The sequence below is a fragment of the Hemicordylus capensis genome, chromosome 4 (genome assembly GCF_027244095.1).
Source record: "Hemicordylus capensis ecotype Gifberg chromosome 4, rHemCap1.1.pri, whole genome shotgun sequence".
NCBI lineage: Eukaryota > Metazoa > Chordata > Lepidosauria > Squamata > Cordylidae > Hemicordylus > Hemicordylus capensis.
This window is the reverse complement of record NC_069660.1, coordinates 78,889,922-78,913,396: the sequence shown is the minus strand read 5'-3', so window position 1 is coordinate 78,913,396 and position 23,475 is coordinate 78,889,922. Positions and strand designations below refer to the sequence as shown.

Sequence of the window (23,475 nt, the reverse complement as noted above, 5' to 3'; positions counted from 1 at the left end):
GGGGACCACCTACTCCTCTCCCCCCCCCCCCCACATTTATATCCTACCTTCCCTCTAAGGAGCTCAGGGCGGCATACACTGGTGTGGGCTACCACACACACGCACCTTACAGCCATCCTGGCTGGGAAACAGAGTGAGAGATCAAGCCTCTCGCTCACACACATGAACTGATACGCAAACGGAGAGGGAGGCTAGCTGGGCGGCACACCCCCACTGGCTCGCCCACCTCTCATCCTCCTCCGCAGGCTGCCCCACTGACTCCTTTCCTCCCCTTCCAACGGCACCCAAACCGGCCCGCACAGGCGTCTGGCGCCCTCCTGGCGGCCCCCCACACATACATCTCCGCCAGGCCGCGTCGGCTGCTACCAGCGCGTCCACGAGGCTGGGGTCCTTGAAGCGCTTGATCTGCGTCTCTCGCACGAGCGCTGGGTCGCCGCCCTTGTCGGCGCGGAAGAGGTCCAGGTCCAGCACCATGGTCCTGCCGGCTGAGTGGATGAGTGAGCCGCTGAGACAACCAGAAGGGTGCAACCAGCTTGCTCAGCAGCAGCCAGGATGATCGCACATGCGCAATGCGGGCGTTAGGGAAGGACGGGAGAAAGGACTGCGCGTGCGCTTAGCAGACTTATTAGCAACTTTAGCCACTCTGCGCATGGCGGGGCTTGAAGTTACAGCGTCTCCTACCGGGCGTCTGCTCAGTCGCATCTGGCACTGGCTCGGACCGCTGCGGTTAGTTCAGCATCGAAAGCCTGACTTGGAAGAGACCACTGCTAACAATACCTCTGCTAAATGAGCCAGGAGACACCTTTAAAAGTGGCGATTCTGTCATATTTCGCAGGGGGAGAGCAACTGGCCCTATACAATCCCAGCAGGATCTGGGATCTGCCTTATGTTTCTTTTTAGGTTGTGAGCCCTTTTGGGACAATCTTGTTGATGTATTATTTATTTCTCTATGTAAACCGCTTTGAGAACTTTGGTTGAAGAGCGGTATATAAATATTCGTTGTCGTCGTCGTCCTAGTGATGTGTTTTAGAAAACCAAAGTAACTCCATTTTACTTAGAAAACCTCAGTTTGACTTAAAGTAACCCCAGCTCAGCTCAGAGCCATCACAGGCCTCACATGATCAACGTCATTATCTCTCTCCACTAAAATGTATCTATGAAATTTGGTTCTCACAGGATTCTCATTGTTCTTTTGCTGACAGTTAAGAAAACAGGATGTAACCAAATAAGGAGTGATCACCAGATGAACAATGAATCATTCGCATGCGTACTGGATACTTAGTCCACCATTTTGTTGCCACGTATACTATGTCTAGGGTATCAGCATCATTCAGGTTGTTTGTATAAATGTAAGATGCACCTATAACCAATTTGTAATCAGTTTGAGAGCGTAAAGCCCTCTGATTACCTGTTGCAACTGCAGTGCAATAAATGCCTCTAAGATGATTCCCACTGTGTCTGTTTGATTGGCTAAAAGGCGGACCCAGGGACGAACTGAATTCACATCACTAGTAGTATTTGGATTTGGATGCTGTGGTGAATTTAGCAGAGGGCTGGCTTATGAAGATAAAAGCCATCACAAATATATGTAGAAGGGTCTATAAAAACAAACAAACAAACAAACAAACAAATAAATATTGAAAAGTCCCAATGGGAATGCCCTGACAGGAGCCCTAAGCTTCAAGGGAGTGAAACTTCTGTATCTGAGGTATGGAAAAAACTGAATATCTGAGAGAGGATATTCACAGCAACAGAGCTGTTTTGAAGTAGATTGCATGCTGAATTTTAAAACAACCATATGGGAATACAAGGAGCATGATTCATCACAGTTAATGCCACTGATGAAGACTGTGCATCAGTTGAAACACATCTGGCTCAGGACATCAGACTGCTAAAAGATCTCCTAGCACTATGCTATACCATGGGAGAACAAGCCACTTGCACAACAGTGTATTCCATACCTCAGATACAGAAATTTCACTCCCTTAAAGCTTAGGATTTCCATTGGAGCATTCCCATTGGGACATCTCCTTCTACATGTATTTGTGATGGCTTTTATCTTTAACATGGAGAGTTTATTTTGTCTTTTAAATATATATTCTGTTTGTGTTGATACTGGTTTTATTCAGATTATTTTAATAACCATATGGTACCTATCTTTTACCAAGTGAGAATATTGTGGATCCTGCTTGTTAATACATTAATACATAATGTAAAGGTAAAGTGTGCCATCAAGTTGATTTCGACTTCTGGCGCCCACAAAGCCTTGTGGGGGTTTTTTGATAGAGAATACAGGAGGACTTTACCATTGCCTCCTCCTGCGCAGTATGAGGTGATGCCTTTCAGCATCTTCCTATATCGTTGCTGCTTGATACAGGTGTTTCCCATAGTCTGGGAAACATAGTAGTGGGGATTTGAACCGGCAACCTTCTGCGTGTTAGTCAAGCATTTCCCCGCTGCATCACTTAAGGTGACTAATTCATTTCTACTCTGATTTAAATTAATATAAAGATTTAGAATCTACGTCTGTTTTTAGGGGGCTCTTTTTGTTCACCAGTATATTCTTATTGAGACCCTACAAGGTTTTGTATAGCCACTGTTCATTCAACATAACATGTGAATGACTGCAGCTTTATTCAAATGTTATTTTTTAAAAGCTAAACACAAGTAGAGCTTTTAAAAGATAACTAGCTGGGCACAGCATCTGCGCCTGTAGTTTGTTGCCTGTCACCGTGCCCCCCCTCGTTTTTTCCGTTTTGTTTCCCGCCCATTGCTGCCTGCTTCCCCCCACCTGTTGCTGCCTCCTTCCCGTCCCTTTGTCCCTGCCTCCTTCTTCCGCCTGTTGCCACCACTGTTTTCTCAGCCCCATCCCTGCCCCCCCCCCCACGGCCACTCCCACTGTTGCCATTTTTTTCCTCCCACCTGTCCCGTGGCTAGCTGATTCAGCAGCTCTCCAAACTCTCGCGAGAGCTGCCACACATGGGATTAGCCACGGATATGCCTTAGAGAATTAAATATATAGATACTCCTGCTTGCCTCCCCGCACACAATCACCATCTTCTCTAAGCTCTGCCACTCACTGTGGCACACAAGCAGCGCTACAGTGAGCAGTGGAGCCAGTTGCTAGAGGAGGAAGTCCTCTGGCACCCCATAATGCACCACACCAGGAACATGGTGCATTGGGGGATTTCTGCCAGCTGCTCTTGCCCCCTGGCTCTGTGCATACTCGGGCTGCAGGCCGGGGAGTGAGGTAGAAGGATGCGCTTCTACCTCACTATAAGCTGCCTGGATACAAAACCTGAGCTACCCCAGTGAAGAGCGCCAGGATCAGGACCGATCCCGGCGCAAGTCCCAGGTAGGGCTGTGTAAGCCTGGGTAGGGCTGGTGTGAACAACCTTAAGGTCTGAATAGGGCTCCTATCTGTTCATGGATCTATACTGTACACAGATTGTAGGAGCATTGAACATAATGTGTGGATAGGGCTTTATTTAGTGTGGATGATCCTCTGATTGTGTCATTCACCTGCAGGGCTAGGGTCAAAAACTAGTATGCTGCGTATATGAGAAATTGCAAATAGTTTGACAGAGCTGAGAGTTTTTAGTTGGAGTCAGCTCAGCTGGAACTGGGGGGTACAGCTTTGCAGCAGGGTGCACATGTTGCGTTTGGGGGATCTGCTCCTTTACTCACATTTATATCCTGCCTGCTGCCTTTTCTCCAAGGAGCTCAGGGCAGTGTGTGGGGGCTACTGCTCTTTTGTCCTCACAACCACCCTGGGAAATAGGTGAGGTTGAGAGTGACTGGCCCATGGTCACTCAGGGAACGTCATGGCTGAGCAGAGATTCAAACCCAGGCCATTGTGGTTCATTACACCACACTGTCTCTTAGTCTGCTTCTTGCAGAAGGAGTGCCTGTTTGCCTCTACTGTGCTTTGTTTGTCTATTGGTAAATAAAGAAAATCTCGCTACAGATGTTTGACCCATCCAGCTGCACTAGACTCAAGAAGATTATTAGGTTGCAGTGTTCCCTCTAACAGGGATTCCCAGATGTTGTTGTCTACAACTCGTATAATCCCCAAACAAAAACCACTGCAGCTGGAGATTCTGGGAGTTGTAGTCAACAATATCTGGGAATCCCTGTTAGAGGGAACACTGTCAGGTTGTCCCCTTCAGGACATTGTTCAAGGTGCTATAGACAATGTCTCCTCATTAATACTCATAGCTGTATTGCATAACATCTGGTTGTTGCCTGAGCAGCACAACCTATGATAAATGGCTGGCAGCCAGACTATATTACTCACAGATAGCTTCATTGCAATTAGACAAGTTAGTAACTAACTTGTCCCATTAATATCAATAGGATTACTCATGAATAACTTAGTCTGGCTGTTAGCGAATACGTTTACTTTTTTAAAAAAGACAGGTTTCTAGTCCTCACAATCAATAATAAACATTATGAAAGCATTGCTGGCTCTACAAGCAACAGGCAAACAACAACAACCCTTTAAAAAAATCTAATTCCACTTTCTCTCTTCCTCACCTCCCCACCCACCCACTCCGCCCGGCTTTTTTTTTTTTTTTTTTAAGATGACCTAAAAGTAAGATGACCTCATATTTAATAAGATGACCTTCTTATTGAAGAATAAGAATAAGTGTAAGGTAGTTATATTTTCCCCACACCTAAATGATTACAAGTTCTTGCTTCTGTTTGCATAAAACTCTTGACCTACATTTATGGCTATCTAGAGTGTAGTTGGGTTGGCTGTACAGTAAACCTGTGGATTTATTGTTATTGGTTACCTCCCTTATTTACAGATTTCCCCACTATAAAATACACAGCAAAAACAACAAGGTGGTGGTGGGCTTGGATGAGAATAGGCTTGCAGGGTGATTCTCAATGTTTCCGAAATATTCTCAGATTTCCTGCTCTGGACCAGATGAGTAATAGCTCAGTGGAGGTTATGGTAGCAGATTTTTGCTTTACTTAGACCCTTTTACATAGCACATTTGTGAAAACAAGTTTGCACAACCTCATACTGAAACAATTGTATTTATTTATTTATTTTTAAAATCGTATTTCTATACCACCTGATATAGAAATCTCCAGGTGGTATATTAGAAGTAAAGGCCCCAGTGCACATATACAATGGGTGAATTTATCTTCAGTGGTTTGCCTTTGCCTCTTTGCCGTTCCCCTTGTAAAAGCAGAAAATTTAGGGCATGTGGCTAAATTAATTTTTGACTACAAATAGGCCTTTTCCAGAGAAATGACTGAGAAGTCGGGCTACCCCCAAGTCCTTTAATGAAAAGTTATGCATGGTTGAGGCAAGCAGAATCACCCTGCTAACCATCAACCTGGGCATGCAATAAGACTGATGTTTGGTTTTGATCTGAACATCTATGTTTGGTGAAGAATAGGGTTTTTTTTAAAGTTTGCAGTGTTTAAACAACTAGTTGACCCAATCAAGGATGTTGTTTCACCAACTCTTATATTTCTCATTCTGTAGGATCAACTCAGCTGGACCAATACAGAGAGAGGAAGCATTTAAAGACTGATAGTACGGATGTCTCTGGGGCCATAGCTCAGTTATGGAGCATGTTATTGGAGCATAAGGTATGAGCTTCAGTCCATGGCATCTTCAGCTAAAAAAAACCAATCTTATCTTGTAATAGGTCTAGGAAAGACCTGAGACCCCAGAGAGCAGACAGCAAAGACAGTAGTTAGATGGACTGGCTATCTATCTATTTTATTAGACTTTTATACCGCCTCACCCAGATGGCTCTAGGCAGTTTACAAATATAAAAACAGATAAAGGACAAATAAATAACTCATTAAAATAAAATTAAAACCAGTATAAATTCAGTTCAGTAATCACTAAAGGCCAGGCTAAAGAGATACGTTTTGGGGGCTCTTTTAAAAGGGTGCTAAAATGTTTAAGCGTCTTAATGTCCATAGGGAGCGCATTCCAGAGTCCAGGAGCAGCTACAGAGAAGGCCCAATCCTGAGTCACTGCCAGGTAAGCTGGCAGCAGCCAGAGACTGATCTCTCCTGATGACCTTAAAGTGCTGTAGGAATCAGACTGAAGAAGGCACTCTCCCAGGTAACGCGTAAGAACAGTCCTGCTGGATCAGGCCCAAAGCCCATCCAGTCCAGCATCCTGTTTCATACAGTGGCCCACCAGATGCTTCTGAAAAGCCACAGGCAAGAGGTCCTAAGTAGTTAAGGGCTTTAAAGGTAATTAGCAGCACTTTGTATTTTGCCCAGAAACATATTGGCAGCCAGTGTGGCTGTTTTAAAACAGGCATAATATGGTCTCCCCAAGAAGCCCCAGAGACCAATCTGACTGGGGCATTTTGAACTGAAGTTTCTGAACAACATCCAATGGCAGTCCCATGTACAGCTCATTGTAGTAGTTGAGCCAAAAAGTTACCAGTGAGTGCACCGCAGTTTTGAGATAATTATCTTCAAGGAATGGATGCAGCTGTTGTATGAAGTTGATAGAAAGCGCTCCAGAGACACCAGGGTGAGACCTGGTCAAGAAGCACTCCCAAACTACATACCTATTCCTTTAGGGGGAATGCAACTCCATCCAGAACAGGAAGTCCTATTGCATCCCTTGAATTATGACCCCGTCACCATTAATACCTCCATCCTGTTTGGATTCAGCTTGCAATTATTATCCCTCATCCATCCCATTACTGCCTGAAGGCAGGCATTTAGGGGAGCTATGCCATTACTGATGATGATGTCATGGAGAAAGAGATTTGGTTGTCATCAGCATATTTGAGAATACCCTACTCCAAATACCCTGATTATCTCACCCAGCAGCTTCATATAGAGATAGATAGATAGTTAGTTAGTTAGTTAGTTTAATCTACAGATTGAGTGTTGGCAGAATATTGTTACAGCAGATGAGGTGTACTATTGTGTGGTCTAGAGATATCTATCTTTACATCTTCTCTCCCTTTCTTCACTCTTGCCCCACAAAAGAAGTCATTCCCACCCAAAGTCAGAAGTATACATGGTTTTGAACCATAAATGAATATGCAACTCTTGCCTCCAGAAGCTATAAAACTATATTAAAACCATATATTAAAAAACCCAGCCTATTATAGAGCAAGGTAAACTGCAGCTTGTCTACACAAAGCTGAACCTCCTTCACAGCTATATAAATACTGTATAATCAGTCAGTTCTGTAACATACAGAGTTGCACAAATTCATTGTAATCTGGGTAAGAAAGGTATCACATAGTAGTCCCTGAATAGCATTTTTATGAACCATCCACACAAAAAAGTCCTTAAAGATTGCTGCTAGGACACTAACATATCTTGTATGTTATATATTACAAATATTACAGTTTCATCCAAAAACAGTTTTAAGCATATAAAAATATAACAAAGGCAATAACCAGAATAATAAATCACAACTTTATAGAAAAACAGATGCAGTGATGCTATTCCATAGACAAAGGTATCTTTCTGATCTCACTTATCGCTCTGCATGAAACTGAGGATCAGGACCAGTGAATTACAGAAGGGCCACTGTTGTAAATTTGCATCAAAAGCATTTATCAGCCGGTCTAAAAACGTGAATTATGTAGGACACTTGAAAGGATTATTAACGTTAGCTAAACTCCACCAGCGAGTGAGTTGAGAAAGGCAGTGCCATAACTAGAAGTTTCTGTGACTGAGGCTGACCCCCAATTCTTTTTGTCCCCAAGTCCCCTGGCACTAAACAGATTCAGAAGGACTACTGTACCATCTATTTTATATCTCTTTAAATTCCCTTAAATGCTTGTTCCAGGTTTTCACTGCTCAGAGAGACTGTTCCTGATGTTTACTGCTCTCTTACGAATTAGCACAGAAGTTGTGGTGCAGAACACCCATTGGCTGCTGCTGTCCAATTGTCTGTCTGATTCTCTTATACCATCAGCTCTGCAGTATGCAGGGATTCAGTGTGCTTTCCCCATGTTATCTGCAGCACAGAGCCCCCCGCCCCCCCCAAACTGCAAGGGTGTTGCTCTACTTGGCCTGTTGCCTGCATGAAGCCTCCCAGCATGCTGATATTTGGCTTTTTGCCTATCATTTTGGACACATTTTAATTTACCAAAAAAAACACCCCACTACACTATTTAAAATTATTTTAATAAATATGTACATGATCTTTGAGGTCCATTTTGCACAGCAAGCTGTGACTGTTACAAATCTCTCTCCCTCTTGCCCGACCCAGATTTCACTACTATACAAATTGCATGCATATAAACATTCAGTCTACATTTTAACAAAGTTCTGGAATCATCCTAAAGCATTTGCTGTTGCTTTTAAAAATGTTTAATCCATATTCTTTCCTTTCTTTTGAAGAAAGGATGAAGAGATGCTTTTTCAACGGTATTTGAGATGCGTAGGTTAATTCAAACTCTGCAATAGACTCTGGATGCATTCATACATCTCTCTTTAGCATTCTATTCAATATATTGCCACATATATTGAATAGAACAATATATTACTCTGTTCTATTCAATATATTGCTAACTCTGCACGTTTGCAGATGAGTAATAAACCTGTTACTGTTTACTGTTTAATAAACCTGAGTTTTCCTTACTTTTATACAGTATCTCTCCTATAGGATCTTCTTAACCACAGACAGTTGTCCTAGAGAGTGAAAAGGCTGTGCTGGTGTTCAGTTGCTGTTCTGCATCTCTCCCCCAAGACCCCATTGCCATCTGGAAGTGCCCCTTGCCATCCCGGGGTAACAGTAATTTTGCTTGTGCAGGACAGTGTAGCTTGGGAGTTCTTGCAACGGCAGTGGTGCAAGTAGTGTGAGCGAAGTGTTAACATGTATTTGCCTTGCTGAAGGTGGACAATCAAAAGGCACAGTCCCATTGAGCATGCCCCCTTCTAACATCGTAGCCAATAGTTGCTGTTTTACTGATGTGCTGCTGCCCACAGTCTGGTGACGCGAGTGGAATTGAGCTTGCTGAGATGCAGCATGGGTGAACTAGGAAGAGGGAGGGGTTTCTCTGTCCAGGAGCCAGAGGCTGCCAAACTGCAGTTGATCAATAGTCTGCAGCATGATGCCCAGCTTCACAGATTAACCACAGCTTCGTTCACCCGTGGTTTCACATTACATCTGAATGCGGCCTGTGAATGCTTCAGTGTACCTCAGGTTTCCTTATGCCACAGCTCTTGTGTGATTTTTCATCAGTAAAATGAACCACCTCATTTCATTCTGCTTGAAAATAGATATCATAACCTAATGCCTATGGCTTCAAAAATGAACTTGAGGTGGTTTCGTAACCAATGGCAGAATTTACTGGTTCAGGAATAAATCATTCTCCAAGAACAAGTCTGAAATTTGTTTGTAGAAAGCATACTGCACAGTCACATGTTGAGGTTTATGGTATTATACCAACTTTCCATTTCAAATGACGTTATGGTCAAGCCTGCACAACTTGTGAACCACTAAATCAAAGGCAGCCCATTTGCCACGTATGACACCTTGCCCAGTGCTTGATAAACTCCCTAATTTCTGCAGCCTGCCTAGGATTGTGAAAACAGGGACACTGTTAGGCACCTGGCAGGCCACAATATAAGGCTGCATTCAACTTTGTGGGTCACAAGTTGTGCAGGCTTGCTAAAGCTGAACACTCTTAAACAGTGGAAAGATAACAGTTACTTACTGGCTAATTGGCATTTCTTAGTGTTTGGCTCCACTCACACAGGGAAGCAAAGCCACTGACAACTGCATTGCAAAAGGATGCTTCTTCCTCTCCCATCTCTTAGCAATTTCGAGTGGAGACAGAGAAAAGGATGGGGCAACCACACTCTCTGCTCTTTCCAACCATTGGATAGCAGCAGTAGGACCTTCTGACTTAAGAGTGTTAACTCTGATTACTTTTCAGTGCCCAGTTAGTATAAGTTAGTGTTGCTTTAAATACTATTTACAGTGTAAAGGCATTAAACTGGTACTGTATCAAGATTAAATGGATGGTCCATACCTTGGTTATCAACTGTGCTCTGTATCTTGTAGTCAAATCAACCAACAATTACAAATCATGATTTATTTTTTTTAAAGCCAAGCCGGACTAATATAACTTTTGCCACTTATTAAAAACACTTCATCACACTCACAATCCACTGTCAATTTCCCCACTCTTTCAATACAAATTTATGGGTGGAATGTAGAGAGTAGTCTGCATTTGGTTGCCAGTACAGACCTGAAATAAAATTAATCTGAGATAAAGTAATTTTGTGACATTATAGAGACACAGCTACATTACTAATCAAAGGTCTGGGAATGATTATAATGGTATGACTGTTTTGAGGCCCTGAGGTGGGGGTTATTTTGGGTCATCTGATGTGCTGTACAGATGTACTGTATTGATGTATTCTGCTGCCAAATCTTGTGTCACAGCTATGATTGTAGTATTTTATTTCTGGTCTACTGACCGCAGTAAATTTACTGTCTAAAGCAAAGCCTATGTGGAGCAGCAGGTAGGGTTGCTTTTCTGTTTTAAGAACATTTGCTTCTATGTCCTTTGCTGCTTCCTAATGGCAGAAGGCTGCAAATGCTGTGACTGACAACAAGCCATATCTCTGAAGCATTCTCTAATGTGAGGCACATTTCAGACTTATCAACATTTTAAAAGGCTGTCCTGCCATTGTTGTCTAGGTTTGCTAAACCTTGAGGGCGCATCTTTCAGAAGAGTGGGTGAAATTTTGACATTTTCCCTGGATTAAACCATCACTGATTGCAGTCTGCAGTCCAGAAAAAAACTGGGAGTCTACAGCCAAATAATTGCTTGCTTGGTTGGGTAGTTCATGTCAATAAGTGAATGTTGTCAGTGGCTCTGATTTATTTGGACTTTTGTTAAGCCTCTTTCACACATCCTTCCCTATAGTTCTCTATTTTCCAGTCCACTGCCTGTTCTGCACCTTTCCTTTAATACCTTACATCTAGAGTTCCTGCCCCTTAACATCTTACTTCTCTACCTTTGAGAAGCTCTTCTCAGTTCTCAGACTTCCAGAAAACTCTTGACCCTTGGTCCTGTTAAAGGTTTCAATAGTGCACAATTTCCATCCTCTTACAGAAGCGGGACTGCAAATATTTTTACACTTTGTTCCTCGAGTACTCATGAACATTCCATGCCAATATACCACTAGTACCAGAGGCTTTGCCATCGGCAGTGCAATCATTCCCTGTATTAGCGAAGTGGGTAGACTATGTGCAGTCTATTATTAGGCAGCAAAACAGATGAAAGGACAGGGCAAGAGTGGGTCTCTGCCAATGGTAGAAGCTTCCTTTGTATGAAGAAAAACTTTGGGGGCTTGCAACAGCCTGCTTCCTTACAAACCCTGCAAACCAGGAGGGGCTGAGAACTGTCCATTTGTCCTGCTGTCATTATCTGGCAGCAGCAGATAATGCGCAGATATGAACTTTCAGCCATCTTGCTTCTTTCCAACCTGAGGCCTAAAGGGGAGCAGGGGCGGGGGCATGTCCAACCTCCAATCTATATTTTCTACCCAAAGGGCAGAAGATTGCTCCTTCACAGCTTAAATAACTTCATAACTGACCTATTATGTGTGTGTTGCATCCTGTTAGGGGATTTCCTCCCCCCCCCCACTTAATATGAAGCAACATCACACACTGACAATTTTTACAGGTTCTAACATGCACAATATAGATTGGAAATCAAAATGTGTGGGTATCTAGAGATATCTGAAAGCAAATCAAGAATAATGTCACTCCCAGGAGTTGAATTTGAATGTATGAAGGGAGGACTGGGTTTTCTGTATATTTCCCCCCTATCTCTACTGTATATGAAGGATATTCCATACTGCTCAATAAATAAGGAGATTAAATCACTTAACAAGGGCTTGGCAGTTGCCAGTGAATGTTGACTGAATCTAGGAGCATAATGTTTTAATCTACCCAATGTATATAGGGCACTGTGTCTGGGTGGTAATAATTAATCAGAGAGAGAGAGAGAGAGAGAATGAGAATAGAACACCCCACACCAGGAGTCATACAGCAACGCACTGGATTCCAAAGGTTACAATGGCCCAGGAGTGGGACCACTGCATTTAACATATGCCTTCAGCATGGCATAAATTTCTTCAGCAACTCCACTTCCCTTGTAATCTTAAGTATAAATTCAAATGAATTCATTTAGTATTTAATTTAAAAGGTGTTAGAAGAAGAAGAAATAACACTTGTCTCACTGTTAGCCAGTCAAGGACGCAGGGAATGCACTTGTTTACACAAAACTATATCAGAAAACATATAAGGGGAAGCAGAAGACTGTTTGGAAGGAAGGAGCAAGATAAAAACATGGGAAGTGGTTGGTGGGTAAAAATCAAGCTACAAAAATTGCATCAAATGTTAAAACATGATACATTTCCCAGTTGATGGGGACTTGCCTTAAATTGAAGTCTGCAATTCAAGTTGTGCCACACACTTTGGCCTTCATGCAGCAATGCCTGAGTGTAATTCTCTGGCCTCTGTTTGCTATGCAGGAGTTCAAACTCGATCATCACAGTCATTATTCTAATACTGATTAGTTCATGAACCAGCTGGAGTGGTCAGTACCATTTTGGACGAATGCTCATTGTGATTTGTGACAAGGTCTACATCTCTAGAGATGGAAAATAGGTGATAGTATTGCAAGACTTTCAGCTTTCAGTGTGCTAGCATGCTTTTGTGGTCCTGACCATTAGGCCTGCAGTGGCCAAATTTGCAACGGTGTTTTAAAATTTGTAAGATCACAAAGAGGCTCTCCACGCGAACAGTGTGGAGAGCTGTAACAGGGTTAGCAGGGAGAGCAGGCTTGACCCCTTCTCCCTGCAGATGATCACTGAGCCTTCCCTGGGCGGCTGAATCAGCCGCCCACATGATTACCGGCTCTATCATGAAGCCAGTTGGGGGGGTGGGGATCGGGGGCCTCCTGGCCCCCAGAAGTCCCAGAATGCCTTGTGCGAGTGCACAGGGCATTCTGGGGAGCCCCCCCCCCATCACCAGGAAGCTTGTAGCCTCCCCGTCAGGAAGGGGCCCTCGTGAATCATTACAGCGGCACACGATAAAAAGACAGGGTTAGCAGAGCACTTGCTCCGCTAACCTCATTTAGGGGGGGGGGCATTCAGGAGGGCTGGGAGATGCGTGGCACCCAGTGCAGCACACGAGCAGCAAAAACTGGGCTGAGCTCCTGTAGCCCGGTTTCTGCTGCTCGTGAGAATAGCCTTATTGACTACTATATTTCCCCCCCAATGTTGTCAGAAAAATGGAAAGGAAAATTGGCAACAAGTTTATTCCATGGAGAGAATACATTAATAAATTCATTGTTACTCTAACCCTTTCCTCTGTGCAAAAATGATTGCAATTTTACTCTACTTGTTTGCAGGAAGGGATAAAGTAGGAGTGATAAAACAGGAAGCTTCAAGTACAACAATGGCATCACCTGTTTTCTGTCTCTAGTGGGGTAGATATTGCCAAAAATCATTATGAGCATTCATCCCCTGAGATGGTACCAGTTGCCAGACTTTGTGGGGCTGGCTCATGGACTACATAATTTATGCAGAATACAAGTAGATGGCTTTAATTCTCCTGTAGGTCATATAGAATGGTTATGTTGGAGGTTCTGTGTAATCCACGACACTGTATAAACCGTTACACTTCTCCCCTCCAAAAGAAAACTTTCTAATGGGACATACACAGTAGGCCTGCTACATATTGATACCATTAACGAGCGGGCAGGGGTGGGTGGGTGGAAGCTGGGTCTAACTCACCTTCCCCCCCTCCCCCAGACGATGAAGTAAATGTTGCTGGGAGTGCGGGTGGTGCATTGGGAGATTCCCCCAGAAGATGGATGTTTTGGTGCCCATCTCTGTGTCTGCTTAGGCTGCAAGCAGTCCAAGCAGACACATGATCCCCACTGTCGGTTTAAGATTGCACTCGCATCCTTAACCCTGGCTAACAGCCGGGCTATGGAACTGGGTTTGGCAGTACAGTAGTGCTGGGATCCATGTGCATCCTGGCAGTTCTCATGGGCAGCCAGGGGCGCCCTTCCCCCTGGACTTCTGGGCAGAGGTCCAGTCCCTCACCCCCCCTGTTGTTCCCCCCCAAGTATCTTTACAGTGTCCCGGGGGTGGCCATGCTGCTGCCCACTGTCTACCTGCACTGTGCCAGGCGCACAACTGTGCTGAGGGTGGGCTCCAGCCAGCCCGCGGCCCACTCGCAGCCTGCCTGATCTCCTCTTGTGCACGGCCGGAGTCTGACTAAGCGCTGAGTGCGGCAGGAGCAGGTGAGCAGCCCGAGTCGCTTCCCCACTGGCCAGCGTGCCTGCGTGTGTGAGCAAGCGAGCACGTGATGTGCTGTGCAAGCCAGCGTGCGGCACGAGGGAGCAGAGCTGCTGCGAGGGAGCACTGAGTAGCAGGGCAGCAGGGCTCCAGGCTGTGAGGCTGGCCGGGTATTATCTGCAGGCCGGAAAGCAAGCAGGCGGCCACAGCAGCAGCCATTGAATCAGTCGCCTGACTCTCCCGAGACCCATCCCATTCTGAGGCTCTGCAGCGGCGGCAACAAATAGTGAGGGGAGAGGCAGCCAAGCTTGCAGCCAAGCTTGCAGCAGCCATCACCTGCCTCCCTTGGTGGGTTGCCATTGCACCCCCACCCCACCCCCACACAGACCACCATGTGAGCGAGAACAGCAGGTAAACTGAGTTCTGATGTTATGCTGTGGCTTGGGGTCTTGGAGTGGGTATGGCGGCGGGGGAGGGCACCCGCACGCTCGTAGTGTTGCTGGGCAGGGGGGGTGCCTTTCCCAGAAACGTGTGGGATGAGAATATGTTAATCTGCGTGTTGAAATGTTTTTGCTAATGCATATTTGCAGAAATATACTTGTTTTACATCCTTGTGAGTTCAGTTGCTGTTTGGGCCCTCAAGAACCCACAGGTTAAAAATACCTGTGTCACGGGGTGTGTGTGTGTGTGTGTGTGTGTGTGTGTGTGTGTGTGTGTGTGTGATGATGCTTCATCACAGGGATGATGCTTATCTTGCAGTCGGGTGGAGGGGCGGCAAAAGGCCTCCAGGTCCAGGCTCCTAAATTAACTAGGTGCACCTCTGTGGCAGCCAAGGCCAAGCTTGGCTGCCTAATCTGGGGCGTGGCTGCTCTTGAGAACAGCCCTATTATCAAGGAACACAGCGAGTTTCCTGGGTGGTATAATTTAAAAAACGGCAATCATGGAATGCAGTCACCTTTTAAAGTCCCCCCCCCCCCGATCAGAGTTTTCAAATGTTGGAGAAGTTTAGCACAGGGACAAATTATTTCCTTATTAAAATAAAGAAACTAGAAACAGTCTGCTTGTATGCATTGCATTTCTCCCCAACATTCCTGCTTGAAAAAGTGAGAAAGTTTATGCTATGTCTATGTGGAATATGCTAGAATGCTTTGCAGTTCTTAAAACATTCTTTCTCTAGGTACAGTTGTCTCCAGAATAGAGAGTGTGGACTTCTGCTATGATGTAATTTAAGGATCTTTTGGTGGCAGATACCTTGTAGTCAGAGTGCAGTGTCTCCCATCTCTGCTGAAGCGTCCTTATGAGGCAGACAGGCCTTAACACTGCTAGGAGAAACTGTGTAGCTCTAGCACCCTGGCAAGGCCTTTTGAAAGACAGGTCTTTGCACCAAGAAGCAGATGGTGAGGCTGAGTGGAAGGAAAATTCAGGACCCTGCCCCAGTGCTTTAGGATTATGATGTGTGCTAGGGTGTTTTAGTTATTCCTGATGTCAGGGAGGAGGGGGGGGGAAACAAATATTGTCACTGGCTCTACTTTGGATAAAATATCTTCTGTTGAGGGTGTGTGGGGAAAAACTCAGGTTTAGGACTTGATACAGGTCATTATGCCAGAAGAGAGGACGGGGGTGCAAGAGACATACAAATATATATCTACATATAATTTAAAAAGCACACTTGTATTTGGCATGGTTTTGTTTTTGGAGGGAATGTTAAATTTTTAGGCTTAAAAAAGTACAATAAGAAGCTGAAGTTAAAAGTGTATCCAATAAGGCCACATGGCAAGTTCATCAAAGTGCAGGTATTAACCAAGGAGAACTCCCAAGCATCCTGCAGGAAAGGCATGGGGCAATCCGCTCCTAAAGATCCATGTCGGTGGTGCCAGAGGAGGTCTTCAGTGGGACAGAGTCAAAACCATCAGATGTTCTCTAAAAATAACATAGAATAAAGTATGAATGGGGCTGGACATATTATTCTCTCAGAACTCCTGCCTTCAGTTTTTATCTGGTCCATAAGCACTACAGCCATGGCAGACCTGCTTCAGATTCAGCTTTAGCCATCATGTCACAAGTGGCTTTGAGCAAACAATTATCTCAGCAACAATTTCCCATCTGCAAAACAGATAACAGTATCTAAAGTGATCGCTTCAGAGCAGCTGAGAGAATCAATTAATTAAGGAACCTTAAGCCTTAGAGACAAGGTAGGCTGCCAGTATACATAAGATATAACAAAATCATAACCTCTAGACTGAGGATCCAGGGCTAATCTAAACAAAGTATATCTCTATACATGAGAATTCAATAAAAACTCAGTAGTCAGAATTTTTAAACAGATCACAATGACTTCTGGATCAAAAATGGAAATTCCCAATTTACCTTTGAAAGTGGGAGGAGGAAACCCACCCACATTCTCCATAAACCATATACACCACTCTGGGCTCCTTGGAGGAAGAGCGGGATATAAATGTAATAAAAAAATATGCAGAGGACGTCCCAGTGATGTATCCCATGCATGGAATTTGAATACAAATGCCCAGGTTTCTATGAACCTGCCTTTTTCTTCCCAGTTGCCTCATCAGAGAGTCAGTGGGCAGCACTGGCTCAGATTCACAAAAGGCAGGCAGGCAGGCAGGAGATACAGAGCCAATCATACATTACTCTGAACAGCACAACAAGCAGCCACTTGTTCCAGAGACAAGCCAGGGCTCAAGGACCTTTCTCTGTTAATCTGACCCTGCACTTACAGATTAGCATGTCTCAGGTATATATTCAGCCTCCTTGCCTTCCCCTCAAAGGGATGTAAAGACCAGGGTCTCCACCCTTGAGGAGAGAAAGGCCACAGCAGCAAAAAGGTGGCAGCATAGTTTGGGTTTCCCAACAATACAGGCCTCTTATGTTCCAGGCAGACATCACCAGACCACATTATCACCCCATTTAGTACCATTTGATTGTTGCATGCCCTCAATCAACTGGCTTGTTTTTAGACACAGGGACACAAGACAATACCATCTATATTTGGTCTCTATCTACCTGGAAGACTCCTCCTCTTAGTTTATTGAGAACAGCCCTACACACAGAGTCTTGCCAAGCCTGACTGAAGCTAAGAGAAGCCTACAGGAAAACAAACAGCCACATTAGAGGGGGGAAAACACACCAGTGTACCATTAACCAGAACAACAGTCAGTGAAGCAGGAGACAGAGTACCACACGCAGTCACGGATAGACTATGAGGCTGGAGGATGCTCACAGATGCTATCTAAGGGGAGGGTGTTACAGGAAGAACGTGTGTGTGTGTGTGTGTGTGTGTGTGTGTGTGTGTGTGTGTGTGTGTGTGTGTGTGTGTGTGTGTGAAGCTTGTAGGAGCTGTCAGTTTTTATATTCTTCTGCACCTTGTGAAGTTAATTGTACTTGATGCATTTCTTTTTCTTTCTTTCTTTCTTTTTTTGGGGGGGAGATGTCCTTTTCACTTTTGCTGTTTGTCAAAAGTTTTTTTTTTTGTTGGGGATGGAGGAAATGGGGGAGGGGAAGAGGTGGGGAATGAGCCTCCTAGTCCTTAGCCAACACAAACCTTGAGGCTCACACAGAGAGAGAGAGAGAGAGAGAGAGAGAGAGAGAGAGAGAGAGAGAGAGAGAGAGATGTGTGCACTTCAGGGACAATTTTCATATTAGGTGAATTAGAACGTTGTCTACTCAGATGTCGTTTGTAAAGTTAAACATGACATGTCAGATATCTGTCAGGTTAGATAAATATTGGAGCCAAGCCCAAGGCCTCTGTCACTTAATTTTGGCCCACTATAAGACTGGGTCTCACAGACACCTTACCTTTGAAGTGAAGGCCTTTATTTTGCCAAAGAAAGAATTCTTGCTTGTGAATATTAGGTCATCTTCTGCATCTTCCCCCTCCATAATGGCACAACTGTCAGCAGCTGGCAGCTCACTGTCCTTAGCACTGGCATTCATCACCAGCTTGGAATATTTATATTCTAACCTTCAAAGATATAGAGAGAAATAGTTTTTGAATCCCTAAAATGAATACTGGCAAAAAGAAAATCTAGGGATGCTACACCTTAGTTCAGTCTTAAAGACAGCTGAAGTTGCTAAACTGTAAGAACCAGAAGGGATATTTTTATGGTTAACTAGAGCTTCCTAGACTTATTCACATTTTTAGGGGCTTATCTATTTGAATCCTGTAGAAATGTAACACAAAGAATGCATGCACAGTGGGGATATTTTTTCTCTCTAGGACACACACAATCATGAGTTTGAATCTTAGTTTCCCTGACTAACCCCTGCTAACTTGACAAAGAGGCACTTTTTAATGTGGTGATTCTCTTTATTTAGCAGGGGGAGAGAAGCTGGCCCTATCCACCCCCAGCACAGTGCCTCCAGTGACTGTTGCTGGTGTCTATCTTTTGTTTCTTTTTAGATTGTGAGCCCTTTGGGGATAGGGATCCATCTTATTTATTTGTTATTTCTCTGTATAAACCACCCTGAACCATTTTCAGAAGGGCGGTATAGAAATCAAAACAACAACAACAACAACAAGGCGGCCCATATGCACACTACACAGTTATTTTCCAAGGAGAAAAACATCTATTTCCCTTTCCCCCCAGAATATTCAGCTACTGCTCTTTATGGGTATATTATATTTGTAGCCCAGTCTGCTGGGTGTAGAGCTCCAAGTTTCAAAACTGAGCCCCCTTCCTTGCATACAGATTGGATGGTTGGGAAGACCTTCATTACAAGTGATAGGTTGGAGTGTCCTGCACCCCCACCAAAAGGAGGTGCTTATCCATTCATAAGCAGATTCACTAGCAAGAAGCCCTCTCAAGCAAGACTTGATTCCTTGCAATGTCTGTTAAGACATCACTGTGAGCATTGTGGGGAAGTAATGCTCCCCTTTAAAAAGCCTCTGCCTCAATCACACCTAATTCACAGAATTCATTGACAGGCTTTGTAGCTACAGGGGCAGATCTATAATTGAGTGGAAGTGTTCAAAGAACATGGGCCGCCCAGGGCCCCACGGAGAAGTGAGTCCACTTGGGGCCCCACGTAGGGAGGCAGAAAGCCAACACAGGTGCAGCCGTTTGACACCTCTGCAGTGGATCCCCCCTTTGCCCCACCACACATTGCCTGCCACTAGCCTCCGCAACCCCATCCACTACCGTTGCTGCGGCTGGCTCGCTGCCCTTTGAGCAGTCTAACGCTATCACGGCCTGATGCCCAGATGCCAGGCCATGACATCATTATACTGTGCTGAAGCTAGCAGAGGTGGACGGGGGGGCTGCTGCGGAGGCCAGCGGCAGCAAGTGAGTGGGCGAATACGGTGTGAACAGGTGAGTAGAGTGAAGGCAGCAGGCCACCAAAAAAACTAAACACGGGCTGCTGCCAAGTTCACTATACCACTGTGTAGCAATAAGGTCAATAGTGGCTCACAAGGGATGACGGCAGGTAGGAAGCTAGTGGCTGACATGATGAGGGAAATTATTCAAAATAGTCCCATTAAAAGTAATGTTCAATGGGACCATTTCAAGTAACTTCCATCATCATGTCAGCCAGTGTCCCATATTGAGGGCTCCTGGCCAGTCAGTAGCCATGCACCTGCACGGTGCTGACTCCGATACTCCCTGCCTCCATCTCACGACACTTGCCAGTGTGGATGTGGGGCCCCATTCCCCCTAGGCTGCTGCTCAGTGGAGGCGGCCTCTTCCTACAAACTTCACCTTGTGGCAAGCTGCCATGGGACAGGGCTACAAAACGGGGATGAATAGTTGCACACCCTTCGTGCTTCTGGAAGACACAAGCTGATTTCTTTCTGCTTGGCTTTTCTCCTTTTCTTTTTTTCTTTAAGGGAAGGAGGGAATGGTAGGGCTGGGACTGAAGGCAAATTGAAAAAGCCAGCCATTACTAAAATGTAACCATTCAAAAGAAAATAGCCTTGACATACTTAATTGTCGCTTTCCCATTTGCCTGTCTGCTATGTTTGGCTGCCACCTAATTTTAAGGGTGAACTAAAAACAAGTTAATGTGCAGCTTTCATGGGAAGGCAAAAGGCAAAGGACAGGGAGCACCGGGAGCAGCTACTCACTTCTGATTTTTCTTCCAGAAGTAGCAAGTCATAACAGTCAGCAGGACAGCAGCACAGGTCCCAGCTGAGATGCCCACTTTGAGCCAAAAGTCCATGGTTTTACAGATGCTGACATTTTGGTCTGGGAGTGGAGTGCCTCCTGCACACAGCTTTGGCTCCCGCCACACATATGTGGTTCTCTGTAGAAACAAAAGCAGACGTGTCCTTATCTCAATCACAGCTCACCCAGAAAAGTAGTAGCAGCACCACCACCACCATCTTGCAGAAAGGAAGCAGCTGGAATAGCTGTACCACTAGCACCACCACAGGGAGGGAACCAGAAGGATATAAAAATCTCTTCATGAAGAAAAGCATGTCGTTGTAGCTGCTGCTGAAGTATTGCAAAGCCTTTTAAGACTAAGCATACTTATCTGGAAGAACACCCTCCTGAAATACGTGTGGCTAACTTCTGAGTAAGCATGTTTAGGAGCAGACTGTAAGATTGCCTTGTGACAATTTCAGTAGAAATAATAGCTTCTTTCAATTTGGCCTCTGTTTTCCCCCCCTACATCCATGATAATTAGCTGCCAATAGATCATTTTGATGTTATATAATTGTGCATAAAAATTGGTCACCCATGGACCCTGGACAGAATTTTGAGAACCTCACAAGATTGACTGAGTCCCTACCTGAATTCCTCCAACACAGGCACTGATGATGGCATGGTAGTCATCTACGGAACAGAGCGGGCAGGCTTCAGCTGTCTCCCACAGGAAATGGAATGTGCATCCATCACAGGTTCCTTCAGGGCACTTGCTGTCAGGAGATGATAAAGGAACGGTCTTAAAATGAAGCCATATGAGTAGCACACTTGCCCAGTACTGTCGCCAAAAGCTAGCTGCTGAGGGTGTCGGGCACAAGCCCTCGCTCTGGCCTGCTAACAGAGATCCCTTAGCCAGAGATTCCAGGGACCAAATGGCATGCCTCATTTACACAGGACATATTAAATCACAATCCAGCTAGAAGCAACTTTTACACTTAAAGCATTCTAAGAAGTTCCATCTTCAGAGCCCTTGACCACGATTCTACTTTGAATAATGCCTCGATTCCCAGTGCACTTCTGCCTTTAGGGCTCGGTTACCAATGAGCACATGCACATTGATACAACATCGCAAAAAAGCAACCTCAATATGACTGAACATAAAATTGTGCAAAGATTATTTTTGTATGTTTACTGATGTGCACAAGTGCTCTTGAACTTGCCCAACCCTCTAAAAAATTCACATTTAAAAATAAAATAGAACAAGTCTCCTGCCAATCAGTTTTAATGGATGACCTCCAGTTCTGGTGTTGTGAGAGAGGGAGAAAAACATTTCTCTATTCACTTTCTTCATACCATGCATACTTTTATAAGCCTCAGTTGTGTCCTCCCTTAGTTGTCTTTTTAAAAATAAAAAAATGAAAAGCCCCAAACATTCAAGATGTTCCTTGTAAGGAAGATGCTTCAGCCTCCTGATCATTTTGGCTGCCCTTTTCTGCACTCTTCCTAGCTCTACAATGAGATGCACTGACCAGAACCATGCACAGTATTCCAAAGATATTTATGATAGTTCCAAATATATTTAGGGTAGATAAAAGGAAGTACTTCTTCACACAGCATATAAAGTCAATGGAATTCACAACCACAAGATATGGTGATAGCCACAAGTTTAGATGGTTTTAGTGGGGAATCAGAGACAGTCATGGAGGACAAGTGGCTACTAGCCCATGATGGCTTTAGGATACTTCCAGGTTCAGAAGCAGTAAGTCTCTGAATATCAGTTGCAGGGGAACAACAGCAAGAGTCAGGGGACTCCATCTCCTGCTTCCCAGAGGTATCTGGTTGGCCACTGAGGAAAACAGGACCAGGCCTTTGGTGTGATCCAGCAGGGCTCTTCTGATGTGGTTGTGAATTTCACAGCCTGTACATTATATTTCTGAACTTAAAGTGAAGGCAGATCATTTAAGTGCTTCTCTCAATTATTTGTTTGTTTCTATCCTGCCTCATTGTTGAGTTTGGGGCAGATTACAATTTTAAAACCACACAGCTCTGAGGCAAACCACCCCCCCCACACACACACACACCACCTGAGTAGTCCTTGAATTTACCTTGGCACAGAGAGAGCTGAAGACTGGGACTTTAGGGGATCACATCTCACTCGGATGGCAGTGGCTCTCCCAACATTACAAGTCTGGGTCACATCATTTGACCTGAAAGTTTGAAATATATAGTAAGCCTCTTCACACAAGAATCTAAACCTGGGTTATCTGCCTCCAACCCAGGCTTGCATGCTCATGAGGAAGAGGGCAAAACCCCCAAGTCCTGGTAGTCCAAATCTGGTTAACACTGCTTCTAACCCTTAGTCTTAACCCAGGTTAGTGATGAAGAGGGTCCTGGTACCTGGGCTTGTCGATTGTGTGTCCACTTTTTCCTGTTTTCCCAGGTTCTTGCATTCGGCTGCCATGTTGGTGAAAGAGTGCTGTGGCCCGATGGGCTGCTAGCGGTGAGTGAGCCGTCCTGCACAGTCCACACTAGGGTCTCATGCTAGCGATGGCTTGAATAGGGCTGGGCCCACCTCCTGCCCTCTCGTGGCCAATCAGAGCATGGCTGCTGACATAATGGGGTTTCCTGTCTCCTGACTGCGCAGTACTTTGTGGAAAGGTAGGTTCTCCCGATTCTTGGCGGCCTTCCCAGCTCCAAGCTTGCCACTGCAGTGCTCATCTGGGAGCGGGGGTTGCAGAGCCCAACAGAGGCTCTGCTCGTCTACACTGTATGTGGTAAGGACTCTTCCAAGTCCCAAACCACCCGCTCCCAATTGTGTGCAAGTGCCCATTATGTTACAACATCTTTGTCAGAGCTTAAAAAGTTGGCACCTGCTGGCAATGGTGCTTTGTATAGAAACTAGGCCCACATGTATGGATCAGGTGCAGTCAGAGAGTTCACCCCATAATTGAATTTAAGGGTAAACTGGAAAACTTCATCCCCACCCAAAGACTGCACGAGCAACTGAATTTCCCACATTGCTCTCTCATGACCTCTTGTGGCTGTATCTAGATCTAGATAAACTCCATAAGGCAAACTCCCTATG

At 44.8% G+C, this 23,475-nt stretch overlaps 2 protein-coding genes and 1 long non-coding RNA gene across 6 annotated transcripts in view; 1 reads left to right on the top strand and 2 right to left on the bottom strand.

Annotated features, from left to right (window-relative positions):
* SARS1 (seryl-tRNA synthetase 1) overlaps positions 1-592 on the bottom strand; it is a 29,616-nt gene extending 29,024 nt beyond the window's left edge. The window contains exon 1 of one of the 2 annotated variants that reach the window (XM_053250503.1): positions 339-592. In XM_053250503.1, coding sequence (XP_053106478.1) covers positions 339-474 — 136 coding nt within the window. In that variant the 5' untranslated portion in view covers positions 475-592. Of the gene's footprint in view, positions 1-226; positions 249-338 lie in introns of those variants that run through there. The other variant, XM_053250504.1, reaches the window with a different exon arrangement.
* A 41-nt stretch (positions 593-633) lies between these two features.
* LOC128325085 (uncharacterized) lies at positions 634-23,040 on the top strand. Of its 2 annotated transcripts, none has more exons than XR_008307248.1 (4): positions 634-726; positions 5,504-5,610; positions 5,953-6,013; positions 22,831-23,040. It is a non-coding gene; the product is annotated as an uncharacterized LOC128325085 (long non-coding RNA). The 2 variants fall into 2 exon arrangements; XR_008307247.1 differs by lacking the exon at positions 22,831-23,040 and adding an exon at positions 8,610-9,920.
* The window catches only part of ELAPOR1 (endosome-lysosome associated apoptosis and autophagy regulator 1), a 93,232-nt gene continuing 85,698 nt past the window's right edge, over positions 15,942-23,475 (bottom strand). The window contains exons 18-23 of one of the 2 annotated variants that reach the window (XM_053250501.1): positions 22,496-22,597; positions 21,037-21,163; positions 20,369-20,547; positions 18,103-18,268; positions 17,311-17,391; positions 15,942-16,209 (exon numbers count right to left, since the gene is read on the bottom strand). In XM_053250501.1, coding sequence (XP_053106476.1) covers positions 16,141-16,209; positions 17,311-17,391; positions 18,103-18,268; positions 20,369-20,547; positions 21,037-21,163; positions 22,496-22,597 — 724 coding nt within the window. In that variant the 3' untranslated portion in view covers positions 15,942-16,140. The remainder of the gene's footprint in view (positions 16,210-17,310; positions 17,392-18,102; positions 18,269-20,368; positions 20,548-21,036; positions 21,164-22,495; positions 22,598-23,475) is intronic. The other variant, XM_053250502.1, reaches the window with a different exon arrangement.